The sequence below is a fragment of the Heptranchias perlo genome, unplaced genomic scaffold, assembly GCF_035084215.1.
Source record: "Heptranchias perlo isolate sHepPer1 unplaced genomic scaffold, sHepPer1.hap1 HAP1_SCAFFOLD_43, whole genome shotgun sequence".
Taxonomy (NCBI): Eukaryota; Metazoa; Chordata; class Chondrichthyes; order Hexanchiformes; family Hexanchidae; genus Heptranchias; species Heptranchias perlo.
The window spans coordinates 1021856-1041903 of NW_027139442.1; the positions used below are offsets into that span (position 1 = coordinate 1021856).

The 20048-nt window shown below is 44.9% G+C and overlaps 1 protein-coding gene across 1 annotated transcript; it reads left to right on the forward strand.

The window, feature by feature from the left end:
- The first annotated feature begins 9677 nt into the window (after positions 1-9677).
- Positions 9678-18814, forward strand: LOC137312474 (EEF1A lysine methyltransferase 3-like). Its single transcript, XM_067979020.1, has 3 exons — positions 9678-9833; positions 13637-13748; positions 18417-18814. Exons 1-3 carry the CDS (start codon positions 9678-9680, stop codon positions 18812-18814), a joined length of 666 nt encoding a protein of 221 aa, XP_067835121.1.
- Positions 18815-20048: the final 1234 nt, after the last annotated feature.

Below are 20048 nucleotides of genomic sequence, written 5' to 3' on the forward strand. Positions count from 1 at the left end.
GAAAAAATTGCCCCTCTGGACCCTTTTGTATCTCTCCCCTCTCACCTTAAATCTATGCCCCCTCGTTATAGACTCCCCTACCTTTGGGAAAAGATTTTGACTATCGACCTTATCTATGCCCCTCATTATTTTATAGACTTCGATAAGATCACCCCTTAACCTCCTGCTCTCCAGGGAAAAAGTCCCAGTCTGTCTAACCTCTCCCTGTAAGTCAAACCATCAAGTCCCGGTAGCATCCTAGTAAATCTTTTCTGCACTCTTTCTAGTTTAATAATATCCTTTCTATAATAGGGTGACCAGAACTGTAGACAGTACTCCAAGTGTGGCCTCACCAATGCCCTGTACAACTTCAACAAGACATCCCAACTCCTGCATTCAATGTTCTGACCAATGAAACCAAGCATGCTGAATGCCTTCTTCACCACCCTATCCACCTGTGACTCCACTTTCAAGGAGCTATGAACCTGTACTCCGAGATCTCTTTGTTCCATAACTCTCCCCAACGCCCTACCATTAACGGAGTAGGTCCTGGCCCGATTCGATCGACCAAAATGCTTCACCTCACATTTATCTAAATTAAACTCCATCTGCCATTCATCGGCCCACTGGCCCAATTTATCAAGATCCCGTTGCAATCCTAGATAACCTTCTTCACTGTCCACAATGCCACCAATCTTGGTGTCATCTGCAAACTTACTAACCATGCCTCCTAATTTCTCATCCAAATCATTAATATAAATAACAAATAACAGCGGACCCAGCACCGATCCCTGAGGCACACCGCTGGACACAGGCATCCAGTTTGAAAAACAACCCTCTACAACCACCCTCTGTCTTCTGTCGTCAAGCCAATTTTGTATCCAATTGGCTACCTCACCTTGGATCCCATGAGATTTAACCTTATGTAACAACCTACCATGCGGTACCTTGTCAAATGCTTTGCTGAAGTCCATGTAGACCACGTCGACTGCACAGCTCTCATCTATCTTCTTGGTTACCCCTTCAAAAAACTCAATCAAATTCGTGAGACATGATTTTCCTCTCACAAAACCATGCTGACTGTTCCTAATTAGTCCCTGCCTCTCCAAATGCCTGTAGATCCTGTCCCTCAGAATACCCCCTAACAACTACTCGTTCATCTACTCGTTCTAATGGGAAAAGAAATGAACGTTGAAAACATTTTACTATACTTATACCCGTTTATGTTTTGGAAACAATATCCAGTTAACTGCATCAAAATCGATTCCAAACTTAGAGTTTCAGAAGGGAGTGGATTAATGCGAATACTGAATTGCGATGGCCTGGAAACAAACCCGGGTCAACTATTTGGAAGACAGCTATGCTCGGCACTATACCACCTTTGGTGATGAACAATAATGATAAAATAGTTCCCAAACATCAGACCTTGAACAGAAATAGCAGGCTGTTGGATTTTGTTCCATTCCCCACCACTCAGATAATGAAGCAGTCCGTGCCCGCATGCAACAAGACCTGGACAACATCCAGACTTGGGCTTATAAATGGCAAGCAAAATTCGCGCCAGAAAAGTGCCAGGCAATGACGATCACCACCAAGACAGAGTGTAACCACCTCACGATGAAATTCAACGGCATTACCATCGCCGAATCCCCCACCATCAACATCCTGGAGGTCATCATTGACCAGAAACTGAACTGGACCAGCCACCTAAAATACTGCGGCGACAAGAGCAGGCCAGAGGCTCGGCATTCTGCGGCGAGTGACTCAACTCGTGACTCCCCAAAGCCTTTCCACCATCCACAAGGCACAAGTCAGGAGTGCGATGTAATAATCTCCACATGTTTGGATGAGTGCAGCTCCAAAAACACTCAACAAGCTCGACACCATCCAGGACAAATCAGCCCGCTTGATTGGCACCCCATCCACCACCCGAAACATTCACTCCCTTCACCACCGGCGCACTGTGGCTGCAGTGTGTACCATCCACAGGATGCACTGCAGCAACTCGCCAAGGCTTCTTCGACAGCACCTCCCAAACCCGCGACCTCTGCCACCCAGAAGGACAAGAGCAGCACGCACATGGGAACAACACCACCTGCACGTTCCCCTCCAAGTCACACACCATCCCGACTTGGAAATATATCTCGAGGGCAATTAGAGATGGGCAATAAATGCTGGCCTCGCCAGCTACACCCACCTCCACCTCCCAAAATTTTTTTTAAACAATCCGTAGAAATTCCCCTGTCCACGATATTAGTCCCCTGTTCAAAAAATTCGATCAGGTTCATCAGGCAAATCCTTTACCCTTTACTAATCCACGCTGGCTCTCTCTGATCAGCTGTAAATTTTCACGGTGTTGAGACACTCTATTCTTAATTGTAGACTCTCGTAAATTCCCGACAACTGATGCTGATATCCCCTTTCCCGATGTAGTTAAAATATTAGCCTTCTCCCTGTGTAGTTTCAATGTAGCCCCTCCCCACACATATGTAGTTCAAATGTAGTCCCTCTGCCAATTTAATTCCTATGTAGCCACTCCCCTTAAGTAGGTCTACTGTAGCTCCTCTCCCTATGTAATTCCACTGTAGTCCCTCTCCCTATGTAATTCCACTGTAGCTCCACTCCCTATGTAATTCCACTGTAGTCCCACTCCTTATGTAATTCCACTGTAGCCCCCCTCCCTATGTAATTCCACTGTAGTCCCTCTCCTTATGTAATTCCACTGTAGCCCCCCTCCCTATGTAATTCCACTGTAGCTCCTCTCCCTATGTAATTCCACTGTAGCTCCTCTCCCTATGTAATTCCACTGTAGTCCCTCTCCTTATGTAATTCCACTGTAGCCCCCCTCCCTATGTAATTCCACTGTAGCTCCTCTCCCTATGTAATTCCAATGTAGTCCCTCTCTCTATGTAATTCCAATGTAGTCCCTCTCCCTATGTAATTCCACTGTAGCTCCTCTCCCTCTGTAATTCCAATGTAGCCCCTCTCCCTATGTAATTCCAATGTAGCTCCTCTCCCTATGTAATTCCACTGTTGTCCCTCTCCCTATGTAATTCCAATGTAGCTCCTCTCCCTATGTAATTCCACTGTAGACCCTCTCCCTATGTAATTCAACTGTAGTCCCTCTCCCTATGTAATTCCGCTGTAGCCCCTCTCCCTATTTATTTCCACTGTAGCCCCTCTCCCTATGTAGTTCCATTGTAGCCCCTCTCCCTATGTAGTTCCAATGTAGACCCTCTCCCTATGTAGTTCCATTGTAACCCCTCTCCCTATCTAATTCCACTGTAGCCCCTCACTCCATGTAATTCCAAATTAGTCCCTCTCCCCATGCAGTTCCACTATAGCCCCTCTCCATATGTAGTTCCATAGTAGCCCCTCTCCAGATGCCTTCAACAGTAGCTCCTCTCCCTATGTAATTCCACTGTAACCCCTCCCCTTATGTAGTTCCACTGTAGCCCCTCTCCATATGTAATTCCACTGTAGCCGCTCTCCATATGTACTTCACCTGTAGCCCGTCACCCTATGTAGTTCCTATGTACACTCTCTCCGTATATGGTTCAACTGTAACCCCTCTCTCTGTGTAGTTCCACAGGAGCCTCTCGCCTCATGTAGTTGCGCTGTAACCCCTCTCTCTATGTAATTCCACTGTAGCCCCTCTCCTTATGTAATTCCACTGTACCCCTCTCCATGTGTGGTTCCACTGTAGCACCTCACCATATGTAGTTTCAGTGCAGCCCCTCTTTCTGTGTAGTTCGTATGTAGCATGAGCTGAAGACCTCCTCTTTGGTATCCCAGTTTCCCTTATGTTCCCTGCAGCATTTACCTCTGGCACACGGGGCTAGGAAGCCCAGTTACTGTTGTACAGCAGCCGACACATCCACAGGAGTCTCTGACCCGTGACTGAAGCAATGCTACACCAGGGACAATGTTGCTCAAGTGCGGAATGTATCTCAAGGACATACGTTGAAACACGTCATTCGAACCTTCGATAGATCTGTCGTGACGAAGCATTTGGAACATTGTCTCCAGTTCTGGCCATTGGTATTTCCAATGACGCAATGGACAAGGTTGAGGAGGAGTCCAAGAGTGATTCCAGGGTTTAGGGCTCTAACTTATGATGAGCAGGAACACATGAGCTGAACTGATTGTCACTGAAAAGTAAAGACTCTATGGAACAGACTCCCACACAAATTACCCGATTATCTCCTTCAAAAAAAAACGAGTAAAGTTCGAGTGAGTTGATGAGGTAATGAAGGAGACACGGATCTTACTGAGCTGCAGAGAGGTCGCAAAGCACCACCTATAGATGGGATGGCCAGGGATGATCACTGATGGAGTTTTTTATATAGAATTAGGGGAGGTCAGAGCTGATAACAACTTCCCCCAATGAGCAGATATACAAGAAGTGACTATTGATGGAATGGAACACCGCCACTGAGCCATCTCAACCCAGTACAGCACAGGAAGTACTGGATGTCCCAGTGAAGGACACCAAGTGAAGGGAGGTCACCATCCCAAGGAATCCTCCTAACCCGCAGACCAGCTGATACATCTCATCCCAATGTCACAGTAGGAGGGAACATGTCAGGGTGTTGCAATCTGACGAGACTGTGACCAGTTAAAACGGGAGGCAATGCTCAGTGGGAGCTACTGGCGAGAAATCTTTGGCAGCCTCAGGTAATAATTACTGAAAAAATTTCAACATCACTGAGGAGCACTGAGAATTTGTGAAGTAAGTTTTTTAGCTCCATTTGTAAATTTGTCGGTAGCAGTAGCCTTTGCTGCTTCCGATCACTGTACTGCTTTCTCCTTAGAGCTGCACAATTGGCTCTGTAAAGCCCGAGGCTGAATTTTCTGCTCGTCATGAAGCAGTTTCCTTTAAAAATATGAAGGATTATAATGCAGAATTTGAAGGCAAAGTTCTGTTTAATTTTAAATCAATTTCTTGTTCAGTTACAGAATTTGGGCTGCTGCGTGTTACAAATGGCAAATCTGAGTTTGAAATACATCCTCAGAGCTGCTTTAGCTCCGTCGCTGTAACTTTGTCAAAAGTGCACTTATATTTAGAAAGGTAAATGGAGTTTTGGCCGCACTTACGCTGAAGTTATCGTGGTGGAGCGGGAGCAGCGCCGAGGAAACTATAGTTTCACTCATGTTCATTCCCTCTTTATGATTGCATGGCCGTCTCCTATTCTCTCTCCGACTCCTTTATCAATCGGTTCTCCTTTCATTCTTTCTCACTCCCCGTTATCACTCGGTTTTCATTTAATTCTCTCTCTCCGTTATCCCTCGGTTCTGCTCTTATTCTCTCTCATCTTTATTCTTCTGGGCCTCCACTCCCATTCTCCCTCTCACTTTTATATGCCTGGTTCCCCTCTTTCATTCTCTCTATCATTCTCTCTCTCCCCATTATCCTCCTGTACTCCTCTCCTATTCTCCCTCTCCCCTTCATGCATCTCGTTCCCCTCTCGTCTTTCCTCTCTCCCCTTTATCCATCCCTCTCCCCTCTCTAATTCTCCAACTCCCTTTTATATGGCTGGTTCCCCTCTCTCACTCTCTCTCTCTCTCTCTCTCTCTCATCCTCCCGGTTCTCTTCTCTCAATCTCTTTCTCTTCTTAATCCACCAATTCCTCCTCTAATTCCCCCTCTCTCCTCCTCTATCCTCTAGTTTTCATTCTCGTTGGCTCTCTCCTTTATTACTGTCTTCCATATCTCTCCCTCTCTCTGTTCCTTCCTGGTAGCAAATTTCTTGAGAGTGTTCAGGACAGCTTTCTGCAACAATATCTCCAAGAACCAACTAGGGGGCAGGCCATATTAGATTTAATAATGAGTCATGACCCAGGTTTATTTAACTGCCTAATAATGTGTGAATATTTACGGAATAACGATCATAACATGATCGAGTTCAACGTTGTGTTCGAAAGGGAGAAACCAGTATCAGCTGCTAAGATTCTAAATTTAGGTAAGGTCGACTTCAACGGGATGAGTCAGAGACTGTCCACAGTAAACTGGGTAAATCTGTGAATGAGTAAAACGACAGAAGATCAGTGGGAGGTGTTAAAAAGAATTTAGCGTGATACAGAACTAGTTCATGCCTCGAAGGGGCAAGAGCTCTACTTGCCAAAAAGAAAAACAGCCATGGACAAAAAAAGAGGTAAGGGACAACATAAAACTAAAAGGTAACGCCTACAAAAATGCAAATATAGCATAGATCCTGGCGAATGGCAGAGATACAAAGAACAGCAAAGGGCGACAAAACAGATCGTAAGAGCTACAAAAAGGGAGTATGAAAAGAAACTTGCAACAGATATCAAAACAAACACAATTTTTTTTTACAATTGTACATGGAAAGAAAGGGCAATTTGGGCCCCTTAAAAAACTGTTAATGATGATATTGTAATTGAAAATACGGAAATCGCAGAAAAGTTAAATATTTACTTTGCATCAGTATTTACAGTAGAGAACAGGATCGCATGCCGACGCTCCAATGAAACTAATTGTGAATCAGGGACGGGCCTTACTATAATTAACACAAGCAAATTAACAGTAATGAAGAAAATAATGGCACTAGGGAGTGACAAATCCCCAGAACCAGATGGTTTCCACCTAAGGGCTTTAAAGAAAGTAGTTGAGAACATTGCAGAAGCCCTAACTATTATCTCCCCAAGTTTTCTCCATTCAGGAACTGTTCCTTTAGATTGGAAAGTTGCACATGCAACTCCGCGATTTAAGAAAGTTGAGAGAGGGAAACCAGGCAATTATAGACCAGTTACCCTAACATCTGTTGTCGGGAAATTACTGGAGTCTATAATTAAGGATATAGTTGGACTATAAATTGGTGTTGTAAAATTGTTTACAATTGTCAAACCCAGTCTATCACCAGCATCTCCACATTAAGGATAGAGTGATGAACACCTTGAAAATTTTCAGCTGACCAGGGAGAGCCAGCGTTGATTTGTAAAGGGTAGGTCATGCCGGACGAACCTGATTGAATTTTTTGAAGAGGTTACTAAAGTAGAGGACAGCGGAATGTCTATGGATATTGATTATATGGACTTCCAGAAGGCATGAGATAAAGTCGCTCATAAGAGACTATTAACTAAACTTGAAGCTCAAGGAATTGAAGGCAAATTATTGACCTGGTTAGGAAATTGGCTGAGCGGGACGAAACAGAGAGTAGGGATAATGGCTCAAATTAGCAGGATGTGACTAGTGGTGTCCCATAGCGATCTGTTTTTGGGCCTCAACTATTCACTGGATTTATTAATGACTTAGATAAACGGGATAAAGATCCATATATCCATGTTTGCCAATGACAAAAAGATAGGCAGCATTTTAAGCAGTGTGGATGGAAACATAACATTCCAGAAAGATAGTAATAGACTCAGTGAATGGGCAAAACTGTGGCAAGTGGATTTCATTGTAGGCATGTGTGAGCTCATCCACTTTGGAACTAAACAGGGTACATCAGTGTACTTTCTAAATGGTGAAAAGCTCGAAACAGTGGAAGTCAAAAGAAACTTAGGGGTCCATGCACATAGATCATTAAAATGTCATGGACAGGTACAGAAAATAATCAAAAAGTCTAATGGAATGCTGGCCTTTATATCGAGAGCAATAGAATACAAGGGGGTAGAATTATGCTATAGCTATAAAAAAAAACCCTGATTAGACCGCACCTGGAGTACTGTGTTCAGTTCTGGGCACCAAACCTCAGGAAGTATATATTGGCCTTCGAGGGAGTGCAGCGCAGATTTGCTAGAATGAGTTCGGGCGAAAGGTCTTCGACCTGAAACGTTAACACTTTTTCTTTCTCCACAGCTATGGCCTGACTTGCTGAGCTTCTCCAGCACTTTTTGTTTCTATTTCAGATTTCCAGCTTTCGAAGTATTTTGCTTTTGATTTACTGGAATGATATCTGGACTCCAAGTGTTATATTACGAGGAGACATTACACAAACTAGGGTTGCATTCCCTGGAATTTAGAACTGTAAGGGGTGACCTAATCGAAGTTTTCAAGATATTAATGGGAACTGATAGGGTCGACAGAGAGAAACGATTTCCGCTGGGTGGGTTTGGGTTAGGGTTAGACATAGCCTAAAATTAAAGCCAAAACTTCCAGGAGTTAGATTAGGAAGCACTTCTGCACGCAAAGGATGGGAGAAGTTTGGAACTCTCTTCAACAAAGGCAGTAGATGGAAGCTCAATTGTTAATTTTATTTCTAAGATTGATAGATTTTTGTTAACCAAAAGTATTAAGGGATATGGAGATCAGGCGGGTATATGGAGTTAGGTTACAGACCAGCCATGATCTCATTGAATGGCAGAACAGGCTCGAGGGGCTAAATGGCCTCCTCCTGCTCTAATGTGCCTTCAGTCTGTGCATTGCCACTTCTCAATCCAAGAATGAATCTTTTTCAATTGCTGAATTACCTGATATTTAGGGATCTTCTTACTACAGAAATGAGGGTAACGATCGACAGGCTTCCGAAGCACAAAGAAGCATTGCCCCATCCTCCAGGTGGTGCTTTGTTAAACCAGGGATTTCCAACCACTCCGACAGGGCACAGTTTGGAAACAGTTTTCCGGTTGGTAGAAAGTAACCCGAAGGCGGATAATTGAACATTTGCAGTTAGTTGTTGGCAAATAAATTGATTTCCATGTTCACTTGAAAATAAAAAAAACAATTCAACCGTCCGGGTAAAAGGCATCAGTTTTAGGTGCTCTGTGCTGATGATAATTTGAAATGTTGCTGACCTGAAAACAGTGCAGCGTTTGGGCCGTGCAATTACACGGAGCCCTGAGCAGATCCAGTTACGGGAATTAGCTGATCACTGAGGGCTTGCCGATACCTTGTGAAACAATACAAACTCTGAGCTGGAAACACAATAAACTTTAATGAATTAGCCTCCCTTCTCTCGCCTCTTCACCAACAAATTTGATAATAACACATTAACACAATATTCAAAAGTGTTTGGAATCTAGGCTGTTCCCCATCGATTCGTTTTAACTCGAGTCAGATGAGAAATTAATAAAGACACTGCTCAACAAAGCGCCGAGAGTCAGCGGCCAATCACATCGTCCCGCTGGCAGTGAGCAGCATGGAGCAGTGACTGTCATCACCACATTGGGAAAAGGCAGTTACTGATCGGTGCAGCTGGTGAGACAGGTGAAGAACATGAAACTGGTAAAGAGTGGGCGGCAGAGAAAGGCTGCTCACCAACCCGGCCGAGGTTGGGTCGATGATACCACGGTTCGCAACAAAAGTTCTTCTGCTAGGTTTGTAAGCTGAGCAGCTCTGGATCAAAGGGAGTAACTTCACTAAAACAACAGTCGCAGTGTAAGGCAAACACCGTCCCTGCCTTCAGATAAAGGCCCACAGTTTCGGCTCTCTGCATACTGACTTTATTTGTTCACTTTCTTAATGAGGACCTTTCAGAAACTTTCGAATATTGTGTTCATGTGTTATTATCAAATTTGTTGGGGAAGAGTTGAGAGAAGGGAGACTAATTAATGAAAGTTTATTGTGTTTCCAGATCAGAGTTTGTATTGTTTCATCCACTGTAGGACAAGCGGACTGCACGCACCTAAAGCTGAAACCGAGTCAGGCTCACATCCAGACCCCTGGACAAAACATACCTGGAGATTGCAGTGGTTCAACCAGGATCAAAGCAGTGCAGAGTGAGCTCAGAGAGGATAATGGAAACACAGCAGGAAAAGAAGTATTTCAGCAGCTCCGACTCCAAGGAGGACAGCAAGAAACTCGAAAGTCGCTATCAGTTTTGCGGGCACACTTTGAGAATCACTGGGGACTCCAGCAATAAACTTGAGATACCAGCAATAATCTGGGAAGCTGTAAGTCCAATGTTTTGTGTAAATGCTTGGATCTGATAGAGAGAAACCAAACCCGAACCTCTTCCTTCCACGACAGCAACCGCCGCCACCCCCACCCCCGCCATGTTGAGGAAGCCCTATTTGATGCATTGGTTTTGCAGACGAACATGCATAAGAACATCGGAATTTCTAGAAGAAAGATTATTGTTCGCCGTCTCCTTTCCTGGTAGTCACATGACACAGTGAGAACCGAGTTGTCGACTAATAATAGCAATCAAACCGAATGAATTAGTCTCCAACAGACCCAGACATGAGGCGAGGAAAACCCTCCAGTGTTGGAGAGCTTTGGGAACCACAGGTCCAAAGTCACCTGTTCCTCCCAAACCTGCTCCACTCACCACATGTCATGTCTCCAATTAATCATCTGCTTGCTCACTCACTTAACCTGTCTATATCCCTTAGCAGACTCGTTGTATCCTCCTCGCAGTTTACTTTCCCACGTATCTTTGTATCGTCAGCAAACTTGGATACATTACACTCGGTCCTTTCATCTAATTCATTAATATAGAGTGTAAAAAGCTGAGGCCCAAGCAGGGATCCTTGCGGCACCGCACTAGTTACAGCCTGCCAACCTGAATATGACCCGTTTATCACGACTCTCTGTTTTCTGTCCGTTAACCAATCCTCTATCTCTGCTAATATATAACCCCCAACTGTATGAACCCCTTTTTACTCTTTTACTCTATCATAACCGTTCGTGAATATGAACACAACTTTTAAATCTCATCTTGAACTTCTCTGGTCGAACAGAACAACCCCAGCTTCTCCAGTCTCCCCACTGAACTGAAGTCCCGCACCCCTGGTACCATTCTACCAAATCTACACTGCACTGTCCCTAAAGCCTTGACATTCTTCCTAACGTGGTGCTCAGGATTAGACACAATACTCCTGCTGCGGCCTCACCAATGATTTATAAAGGTTTAGCGTCACTTCCTTCCTTTTGTATTCTGTGCCTATTTTATAAATCAAGGGTCCCGTATGCTTTTTTAACAGCCTTCCCAACTTGTCTTGCCACCTTCAAATATTAGCGTACGTACAACCCGAGTTCGCTCTGTTCCTGTACCCCCTTCAAAATGGTAACATTTTGTTTATATTGTCTCATCTTATTCTTCCTATCAAAATGTATCATTTCACAGTTCTCCGCGTTAAATTTCATCTTCCATTTGTCTGCCCATTTCCCTTGTGTGTCTGTCTCCTGAAGTCTGTTCTTAGCCTCCACATTGTTTACTACATTTCCGAGTTTCGTATCATCTGCAAACTTTGAAATTATACCCTCTGTACCCAAGTCCAGTTCATTAATATATATCAAAAAGATCAATGGTGCAAATACCGACCCCTGGGGAACACATCCAGCCTGAGAAATAACCGTTCACAACTAGTCTCTGCTTTCTGTCTCTTAGCTAATTTCATATCCACGCTGCCCCTGTCCCATTAATCCCATGGGCATCAATGTTACTAACTCGTCTACAACGTGGTACTTTGAAACTTCATGTCAACAAACATAACTGCACGAACACCATCAACCCTATTAATTACTTCATCAAATAACTCAATCAAGTTTATCAAACACGATTTGCCTTTAAGAAATCCGTGCTGACAGTAATTTATTAAAACATGTTTTTCCAAGTGACAATTAATTTTGTCCCAGATTATTGTCTCTAAAAGTTTCCCCACCACCGACGTTAGGCTGACTGGCCAGTAGTTACCAGGTTTATCCTTCTCCCCATTTTTGAACAGGAGTATACCATTTGCAACCGGTCAGTCCTCTGGCACCATCCCCATATCCAAGGAGGATTGAAAGATTGTGCCTTTCACCTCTGCTATTTCCACCCTTACTTCCCACAACAATCTAGGATGCATCCCACCAGGATCGCGTGGCTTTTCTACTTTGAGTACTGCCAAACTTTTTAGTGCATCCTCTACTATCTCTTCCTTTACTGGGATATTGGCAGCATCCTCTTTTTTGTGAATGTAGATGCAAAGTATTCATTTAGTACCCCAGCCGCGACACCACAATGAGTTCGTTCTTTTGTCGCTAATTGACCCCACCCTTCCTTTGATTATCCTTTTGCTATTTGTCTGTTTATAAAATACTTTACTGTTCCCTTTTTTGTTATCTGCCACCACTTTCTCGTACACCCTCTTCGCCCGTATTATTTCCTTTTTCAGATCTCTTCTATACTTTCTGTATTCTGCTTCATTTTCTAATATATTATGGTCCTGACATTGGTCATAAGCCTCCTTTCTCTGTTTCGTTTTAGTCTCTATATTTTCAGTTATCCAGTGAGCTCCAGCTTTGCATGCCCTTCCTATCTCCCTCATAGGAATGTGTTTCGTTTGCGCCCGAATTAGCTTCTCCTTGAAGGCCTCCGATTGCTTATTTACTGTTTTTACAGCCAGTCTTTGTTTGCATTCAACATGGGCCGGCTCGCTTTTCAACTCACTGGAATTACCTCTTCACCTTTGATTGATCCCTGTCTCTTTCCATAACTACTCTACACCTAATATATAACATCCATGGCACCATGTTCTGTCTTCATAATATCCATGGCACCATTAAATTGTTTGTACCCTCCAGGCCACATTTACCGGGTTTACCTCCTCCCTGACACAATGTAATGGGTTTATAACCTTCTTGTATCATGTCTTGGGTTTATATGCTCCAAATTACCATATCCTGGGTTTATGCCATCCTTCTCACCATGTACTCGGTTTTTGCCCTAGCTGGCACAAAGTACTGATTGATGTATTCTCCTCTGAATCAAGATGGGATGAATACTCCACCAGCACCATGTATTATGTTTATACCCTCCTTGACACCCGACACTGGATATCCACCATCCTTGATCACCGACATTGGGTATCAACCATTCTTGATCCCCTACACTGTGTATCCACCATCCTTGATCCCCTGCACTGGGTATCCACCATCCTTAGCACGATGTGCGGTATATACATCATTGTTAGAACCGTGCGCAAGTTTTTTTTTATTTGTTCATGGGATGTGGGCGTCGCTGACCAGGCCAGTATTCATTGCCCATCCCTAATTGCCCTTGACTATATACAATCCTGAGCACAATGCGCGGTGTATCCACCATCTTTGACACCATTCCCGGTGTAAACCTAACCCTAACCCTAACCCTAACCCTAACCTTGAGACCATATATTGGGTTCATACCCATCACAACACGATGTTCAGATTTTCATATCTTCCTTGGAAGCAAGTACGAGATTGATATCTTCCTTGGAATTACTTACTGGCTTGCACCCTCCCTTGCACCCTCCCTTGCTCCCTCCCTTGCACCTTCCCTTGCACCTTCCCTTGCACTGAACCCTGCACCCTCCCTTGCTCCCTTCCTTGCATCTTCCCTTGCACCTTCCCTTGCACTGATCCCTGCACCCTCCCATGCTCCCACCCTTGCACCTTCCCTTGCACCCTCCCTTGCTCCCTCCCTTGCACCTTCGCTTGCACTGATCCCTGCACCCTCCCATGCTCCCACTCTTGCACTTTCCCTTGCACTGATCCCTGCAACCTCCCATGCTCCCACCCTTGCATCCACGCTTGCTCCCGCCCTTGCACCCTCCCTTGTTCCCTACCTTGCAGCTTCCCTTGCACCTTTCCTTGCACCCTCCCTTGCTTCCTCCCTTGGACTTTCCCTTGCTCCCTCCCTTGCACCCTCACTTGCAACCGCTTGTCATGTGAACTTGGATTCAGAAAGTTGCAGGTGAACGAATTCTAACGTTAATGCCATATTTTGTTTCAGGGTCTCGTTCTATGCCGGTTCTTTGAGAAAGAGAATATCCGTTTTTCTGGGAAGAAGATGATTGAATTGGGGTCCGGCACTGGGATCGTGGGGATTCTTGCCATCCTGCTGGGTGAGTTAAATGTTCCAAGCGATCGCACTTTGCATGTGTGAGAGAGAGCGATGAACTGTAATGGAGTAGGACGGCTATATAGTGAAGGACCATGACAGTGACTGGTCATAGGTTTGATTAAACCCCCAGTTATATGCATGTTTTGTGAACGCTGCAGTCTGTTCTTCTTTTCAGGTCCTCACTGTTGACAGTTCTTCACCTCCAGTTTTAATCTGTTTGAAAGAGAATGCTTTCAAAGCACAGGACCCTTACCTCAGGTAATATGAATGATGCCTCAAAAAAGTCGCAGCTTTCGAGACTCAGCCGCTCCACCTGCCATTTTGGAGCAAGTTCCTCCTCCCATCCGGGAGCGGGATCTCAATTGAACTGCTGTTCATCTGTGAAAATCCAGAAAACGTAAAAATCTGTAAATGAAAATGTGAAACATTTGAACACGTTTCTCCTTGAGCTGATGAGCTGAGAACTAGATACCTATCAGAAATGGCCTGGTTATATTCAATGTAATATTTGCACAACATCCTGAACATCTCGACTCTGATCAAATATTAAACGGGGAAGCTGTTGCTTTTGATCATGTTTTTGAGTCCTTGTGAGCTCCAGTCACGTGTCCAGCACCCAACTGATGGCCAAATTATACACCATAAAACAGTAAGCATGCTTTAGAATAAAATAATGAAGCAGTCCGTGCCCGCATACAGCACAACCTGGACAATATCCAGGCTTGGCTGTTATGTGGCAAGTAGCATTCGCGCCAGACAAGAGCCAGGCAATGACCATCTCCAACAAGACAGATTCGAACCAACTCCCCTTGACATCAAACGGCATTACCATCGCCGAATCTCCCACCATCATCATCCTGGGGGTCATCATTGACCAGAAACTTAACTGTCACATAAATAGTGTGGCTCGAAGAGCAGGTCGGAGGCCGTGTATTCTGCGGCATTATCTGAGGAATTGCTAAAGGAAGTAAACATTATGTCCTTATCATTACCATTATCGAATAGCCCCACTTGCGACGTTATGATGGAGGGAAGGTCATTAATGTAGCAGCTGAAGATAGTTGGGGCGAGGTCACTGCCCTGCGATGTCCTGAGGCTGAGATGATTGGCCTCCAACAGACACTACCATATACCTTTGCGCCAGGTATGACTCCAGCCACTGGAGAGTTTCCCCCCTGATTCCAATTGACGGCAGTTTTACTCTGACTCCTTCGTGCCACACTCGGACAAATGCTGCCTTGATGTCAAGGGCATTCAATCTCACCTCACCTCTGGAATTCAGGTCTCATTTCCATTGTTGACCGGAAGTCACCGGTTAACGGTTTTGGCTTAGTACACAGAGGAAGAGTCAATTCTCTCTTAATTCTCAATTCGCTTTATTAACGTTATTAGATCATGTGCATACCGCTTATACGTCTAGTTTGATATAGGCATGCAGTTTACAGCAGGTTATACAGTTTTATACTCAAACTAGGATTTAAACGCACACCCACTAGGTTTCCCTGACTATCACTCCCTGAGTATTAGGATTTAAAAGCACACCCACTAGGTTTCCCTGACTAACAATCCCTGAGTGTTAGGATTTAAACGCACACCCACTAGGTATTCCTGACGAACACTCCCTGAGTGGTCACAGAATAGAAAGGATATTATATTACACGGAAAGGAGAGATACTGCTGGCCAGGCAATTCTCTCTCTCACTCCCGAAGTCGTCTCTACGTCCCTGACGTAGTCTCTACGTCCCTGACGTAGGGTTCCCACTTCCACGAGGGTGAGTCTCCAGAGTCTGCCTCAAAAACAAACTGGGACCAAGCCAGCAATTCTTCAGTTTTATTCCCAAGTCTGTATTTTCGAATGATGCTGTCTTCTCTGGTTGGCTCAAAGTTGCTGGAGTGATCAATGTCATCCCCTGATTGGCTCTGTTCCAAGGGCCGAGGTAGCATCACCTCATACTCCTTTTCTAAATAAGGACTGGTGTCTCATCACAGTTCCTTTGTGCCTGTAAGAAGCGGAACGAATTCAAACCGGTTCTGGCCAGTTCAGACCAGTGACTGAACTCCAGGTCACCCCAGTTCAAAAGTCAGTGTCTTTGTCAGCACTTCGAATTAAGCTCAATACGTTTCTGCAGCCTCTGGCCAACACCATGTTTGGACCAAGGCTGTAATGAGGTCTGGAGCCGAGTGGTCATGGCGGAACCCAAGCTGAGCATCGGTGAGCAGGTTATTGGTGAGTAAGTGCCGCTTGATAGCACTCTCGACATCTTCCATCACTTTGGCGATGATTGAGAGTAGGCTGATGGCGCGGTAATTGGCCGGATTGGATTTGTCCCGCTTTTTGTGGACAGGACATACCTGGGCAATTTTCCACTTTTTAGTCGGATAGATGACAGTGTTGCAGCTGTACTGGAACAGCTCAGGTCGGGGCACAGCTTGTTCTGGAGCACAGGTCTTCAACACGACAGCCGGGATGTTGTCGTGACACACAGCCTTTGCCAGTCCATGAAATCAGACATTTATTGTTATCACGTGGAGTGAATGGAATTGGCTGAAGACCAGTATCTGTGATGACGGGGACCTCAGGAAGAGACTGAGAATAATCATCCACTTGGCACTTCTGGCTGCAGATTGTTGCAAGCACATCAAACGTTTTTTTGCACTCAGGGAATCAAGGGATATGGGAATCGGGCGGGAAAATGGAGTGGAGTTTGAAGAGCAGCCATGATCATTTCGAATGAAGGAGAAGGCAAGAGGGGCCGGATGGCCTACTCCTGCTCCTATTTCTTATGTTCTTATGTTCCCATGTGCTGGGCTGCGCTCTTGTTGAGGATGAGAATCTTCACCGAGCCTCCTTCTCCTGTTAGTTGCTTAATTTGCGACCATCATTCGCAACTGGATGTGACCGGAATTCAGAGCTTTAACCTGATTGTTTGGTTTGGGGATTGCTGAACCCTGTGCACAGCATGGTGCTCTCACTGTTGAGAATACATGGAGCTCTCACTGTATATAATGCATGGTGCTCTCACTGTTTATAATGGATGGTGTTCTCATTGTTTATAATGCACTGTGCTCTCACTGTTTATGATACATGGTGCTCTCACTGTTCATAATGAATGGTTCTCTCATTGTTTATAATGCACTGTGCTCTCACTGTTTATAATGCATGGTGCTCTCACTGTTGAAAATACATGGTGCTCTCACTGTTTATAATGCCTGATGCTCTCACTCTTTATATTGCATGGTGCTCCAACTGTTTATAATGCCTGGTGCTCTCACTGTTTATAATGCATGGTGCTCTAACTGTTTATAATGCCTGGTGCTCTCACTGTTTATAATGCATGGTGCTCTAACTGTTTATAATGCCTGGTGCTCTCACTGTTTATAATGCATGGTGCTCTCACTGTTCATAATGTATGGTGCTCTCACTGTTTATTATGCCTGGTGCTTTCATTGTTTATAATGCATGGTGCTCTCACTCTTTATAATGCATGGTGCTCTCACTGTTTATAATGCATGGTGCTCTCACTCTTTATAATGCATGGTGCTCTCACTGTTTATAATGCATGGTGCTCTAACTGTTTATAATGCATGGTAATCCTTTGCTGTGTCTTCACCAATTTGGCACCTGATATTCAGATAAGCCTGGTGCCGCTCCAGGCATGCTCTTCTACATTCCACATTGAAACAGATTTAGTCACCTAGCTTGATGGCGAGTGAGAAGTGAGGGATATGTCGGGCCCTGCGGTGACAAGATTGTTGTGCCATTCCATTATGCTGCTGCTTAGGGCCCATGGCGCCTTATGAGTGCCTGCTTTTGTGCTGCTAGATTTGTTATTAATCTATCCCGCTCAGCAGGGTGGTAGTGCCACACGACACGATGGAGGGTTTCCTCAGTGTGAGGACAGGTCTGATTCTCAGAGTATGTCAGACCGTTGCTTGACTAGTTTGTGAGGCAGCTCTCCCGACTTTGACAACAGTCCCCAATTGATAGCGAGGAGGACCTTGCAAGGTTAACTGGGCTGGGTGTGCCTTTTTCTGTCCCAATTCGATGCCTGGGTCGCAGCTTTATCCTTATTTTGATATTGCGGCATAGCTCACGGCCACACGAGAGGGCAGTAAAGCATCAACCTCATTGGTGTGAGACTGGAGTCACACACAGGCCAGATAGTTTCAGGACGCAGGTTTTCTTCCCTAAAGGACATGAGTGAACCTATTGGGTTTTTGCGACAATCGGATAATTTCATGGTCACTTTGGGGCGGATATTGACTTCAAGCGGCAGTGTAAAACGTGTGAAAGCTAAAAATAAAAACCGGGAGGAATGTTCAACGGGCGCCAAACTCGTTGTCACCGGTTTTACGCTGTGGCAGAAAGTCAATATCGCCCCTTTTACTGATACCAGCTTTTTATGTTGACATTTTCGAATCAAATTCAAAATCTCAAACTGCCGTGGTTGGATTTGAGCTCAAGTTGATGTGAAATAACCGCTTTGCTAATGGAATCGCTGATCAATACTGTGACACTGCACAAGTTCATCATTCTATTTCACAGCCTTTGCTGTATTCATCTGCTTTGCCCCGAATCCCTTTTGCCCACATTTACCATTTACAGGTTGGTGTCATAGGGAAGCAATAAGTGAAGATACGTCATTGCTCTTTTACATTCTTCTGGCAGGTGGAGATGTGACCTTGACAGACAAACCAGAAGTTCTGAATCAAATAGAACTTAACGTGGCCAACAATATCCCCTCGTCAATTATCCAGCGGTCAAAAGTCTCTGCTCTCTCGTGGGGTGAAAACCATGATCAATTTCCGACAGACTACGATATCATCCTGGGATCCGATATCGTCTACAACAAACGTGAATACCACTTACTGCTAAAGACCCTACAACATCTGAGCAACCAAAACACTATCATTTACATCTGCTCGAGGATGCGTGAGGTCATGGGAGCCATGAATTTTCACGAGCAGCTCATTCCACAGCATTTTAACTCCGAAATTGTTCACAGTGACCCAGAAAACGAAATCAACCTGTACAAAGTGACCAAAAAAGTTCCTGGCGCTTATTAAGGAGGAATTTCCAGAGAATAGGGTGGAGGCAGTTAAAGGTCTCATAATGGGAAGAAGCGAGGGGGAGAAGGGCACAACTGAATGATGTTGGAGGAGGTTGCAGAGATAGAGGGATTAGGATTTCCATTTACTCTAACACCCTAACCCTGACACTCTTACCCTAAACCCTAACCCTAAACCTGAAACCCTAACCCTAATCCTGACGTTGTAGCCCGAGCCAATCCCTAACCCGAGCGATAGTCCGAGCCCTAACCAAAACCCGAATCCTATTAATTCCATTATAATCTGACTGGAGTAAGGTTGGCTGGGAGGGTTAGAGTTTAGGTTTAGGAACCCTCCACAGAGTCAGCTTCACCCTGTATCTAACGTCAGTCTAGCACTGCAGAACACAGCACAAGACCTACACTATTCCCCTGCTTCGTGTTGCTCTCCCACTACATTCACGTTTGTGTGGTGATAGCATCAACCTAAGCACGTTTGAATTGAACCAGTTGAAGACTGCGGTGATGTTGTGCAGTAGAGAATATATTACGAGATCAAAACTTTGGCCCTCCCTACCTAACAGCTTAGTGGGATACACGGACTGGAGCCGTTCAAGAAGAAGGCTCACCACCACTTTCTCAAGGGCATCCAGGGAGGGGCAACAGATTCTGGCCTTGTCAGCGACGTCCACACCCTGATAATGAATATATAATAAACAAAATCGTGTGATGTTCTCTGGTTCGAATTATTCCCTTTGCCGCATTTTGCAGTGAACTTCAATATGTGAAGAACGAACGCTTTTACGAAAAGATTAATTCATGGGGACTTAGCTCAGTGTTAGCGGGGTACCAGTAAGACACACGTAACTGACATAGCTCCCTACCTCCAACCGATTTGAACCCTGGTGCGGGAGGGTATCTGACACACTGTGAAACCTGGTCCTCCTTTGGCTGGAGGCAAGATAGTACAGCGGGAGGCAGTACAGCTAGAAATAGGATAGTGCAGCTGGAGGCAATACTGCTAGGCAAAGGCTAGTACAGGTGGAGGCAGTACAGCTAGATACAGGATAGTACAGCTGGAGGCAGTAATGCTAGGTATAGGATAGTACAGCCGGGGGCAGTACAGCTAGGTATAGAATAGTACAGCTGGAGGCAGTACGGCTAGGTACAGGATAGTACATTTGGGGGAAGTACAGCTAGGTACAGGATAGTACATTTGGGGGAAGTACAGCTAGGTACAGGATAGTACAGCT

Coding starts and splice junctions, on each gene's coding strand:
- LOC137312474 (XM_067979020.1), top strand. CDS start 9,678: ATGGAAACACAGCAGGAAAAGAAGTATTTCAGCAGCTCCGACTCCAAG. Junction 9,834..13,636: donor CAGCAATAATCTGGGAAGCT/GTAAGTCCAATG, acceptor ATTTTGTTTCAG/GGTCTCGTTCTATGCCGGTT. Junction 13,749..18,416: donor GATTCTTGCCATCCTGCTGG/GTGAGTTAAATG, acceptor TTCTTCTGGCAG/GTGGAGATGTGACCTTGACA.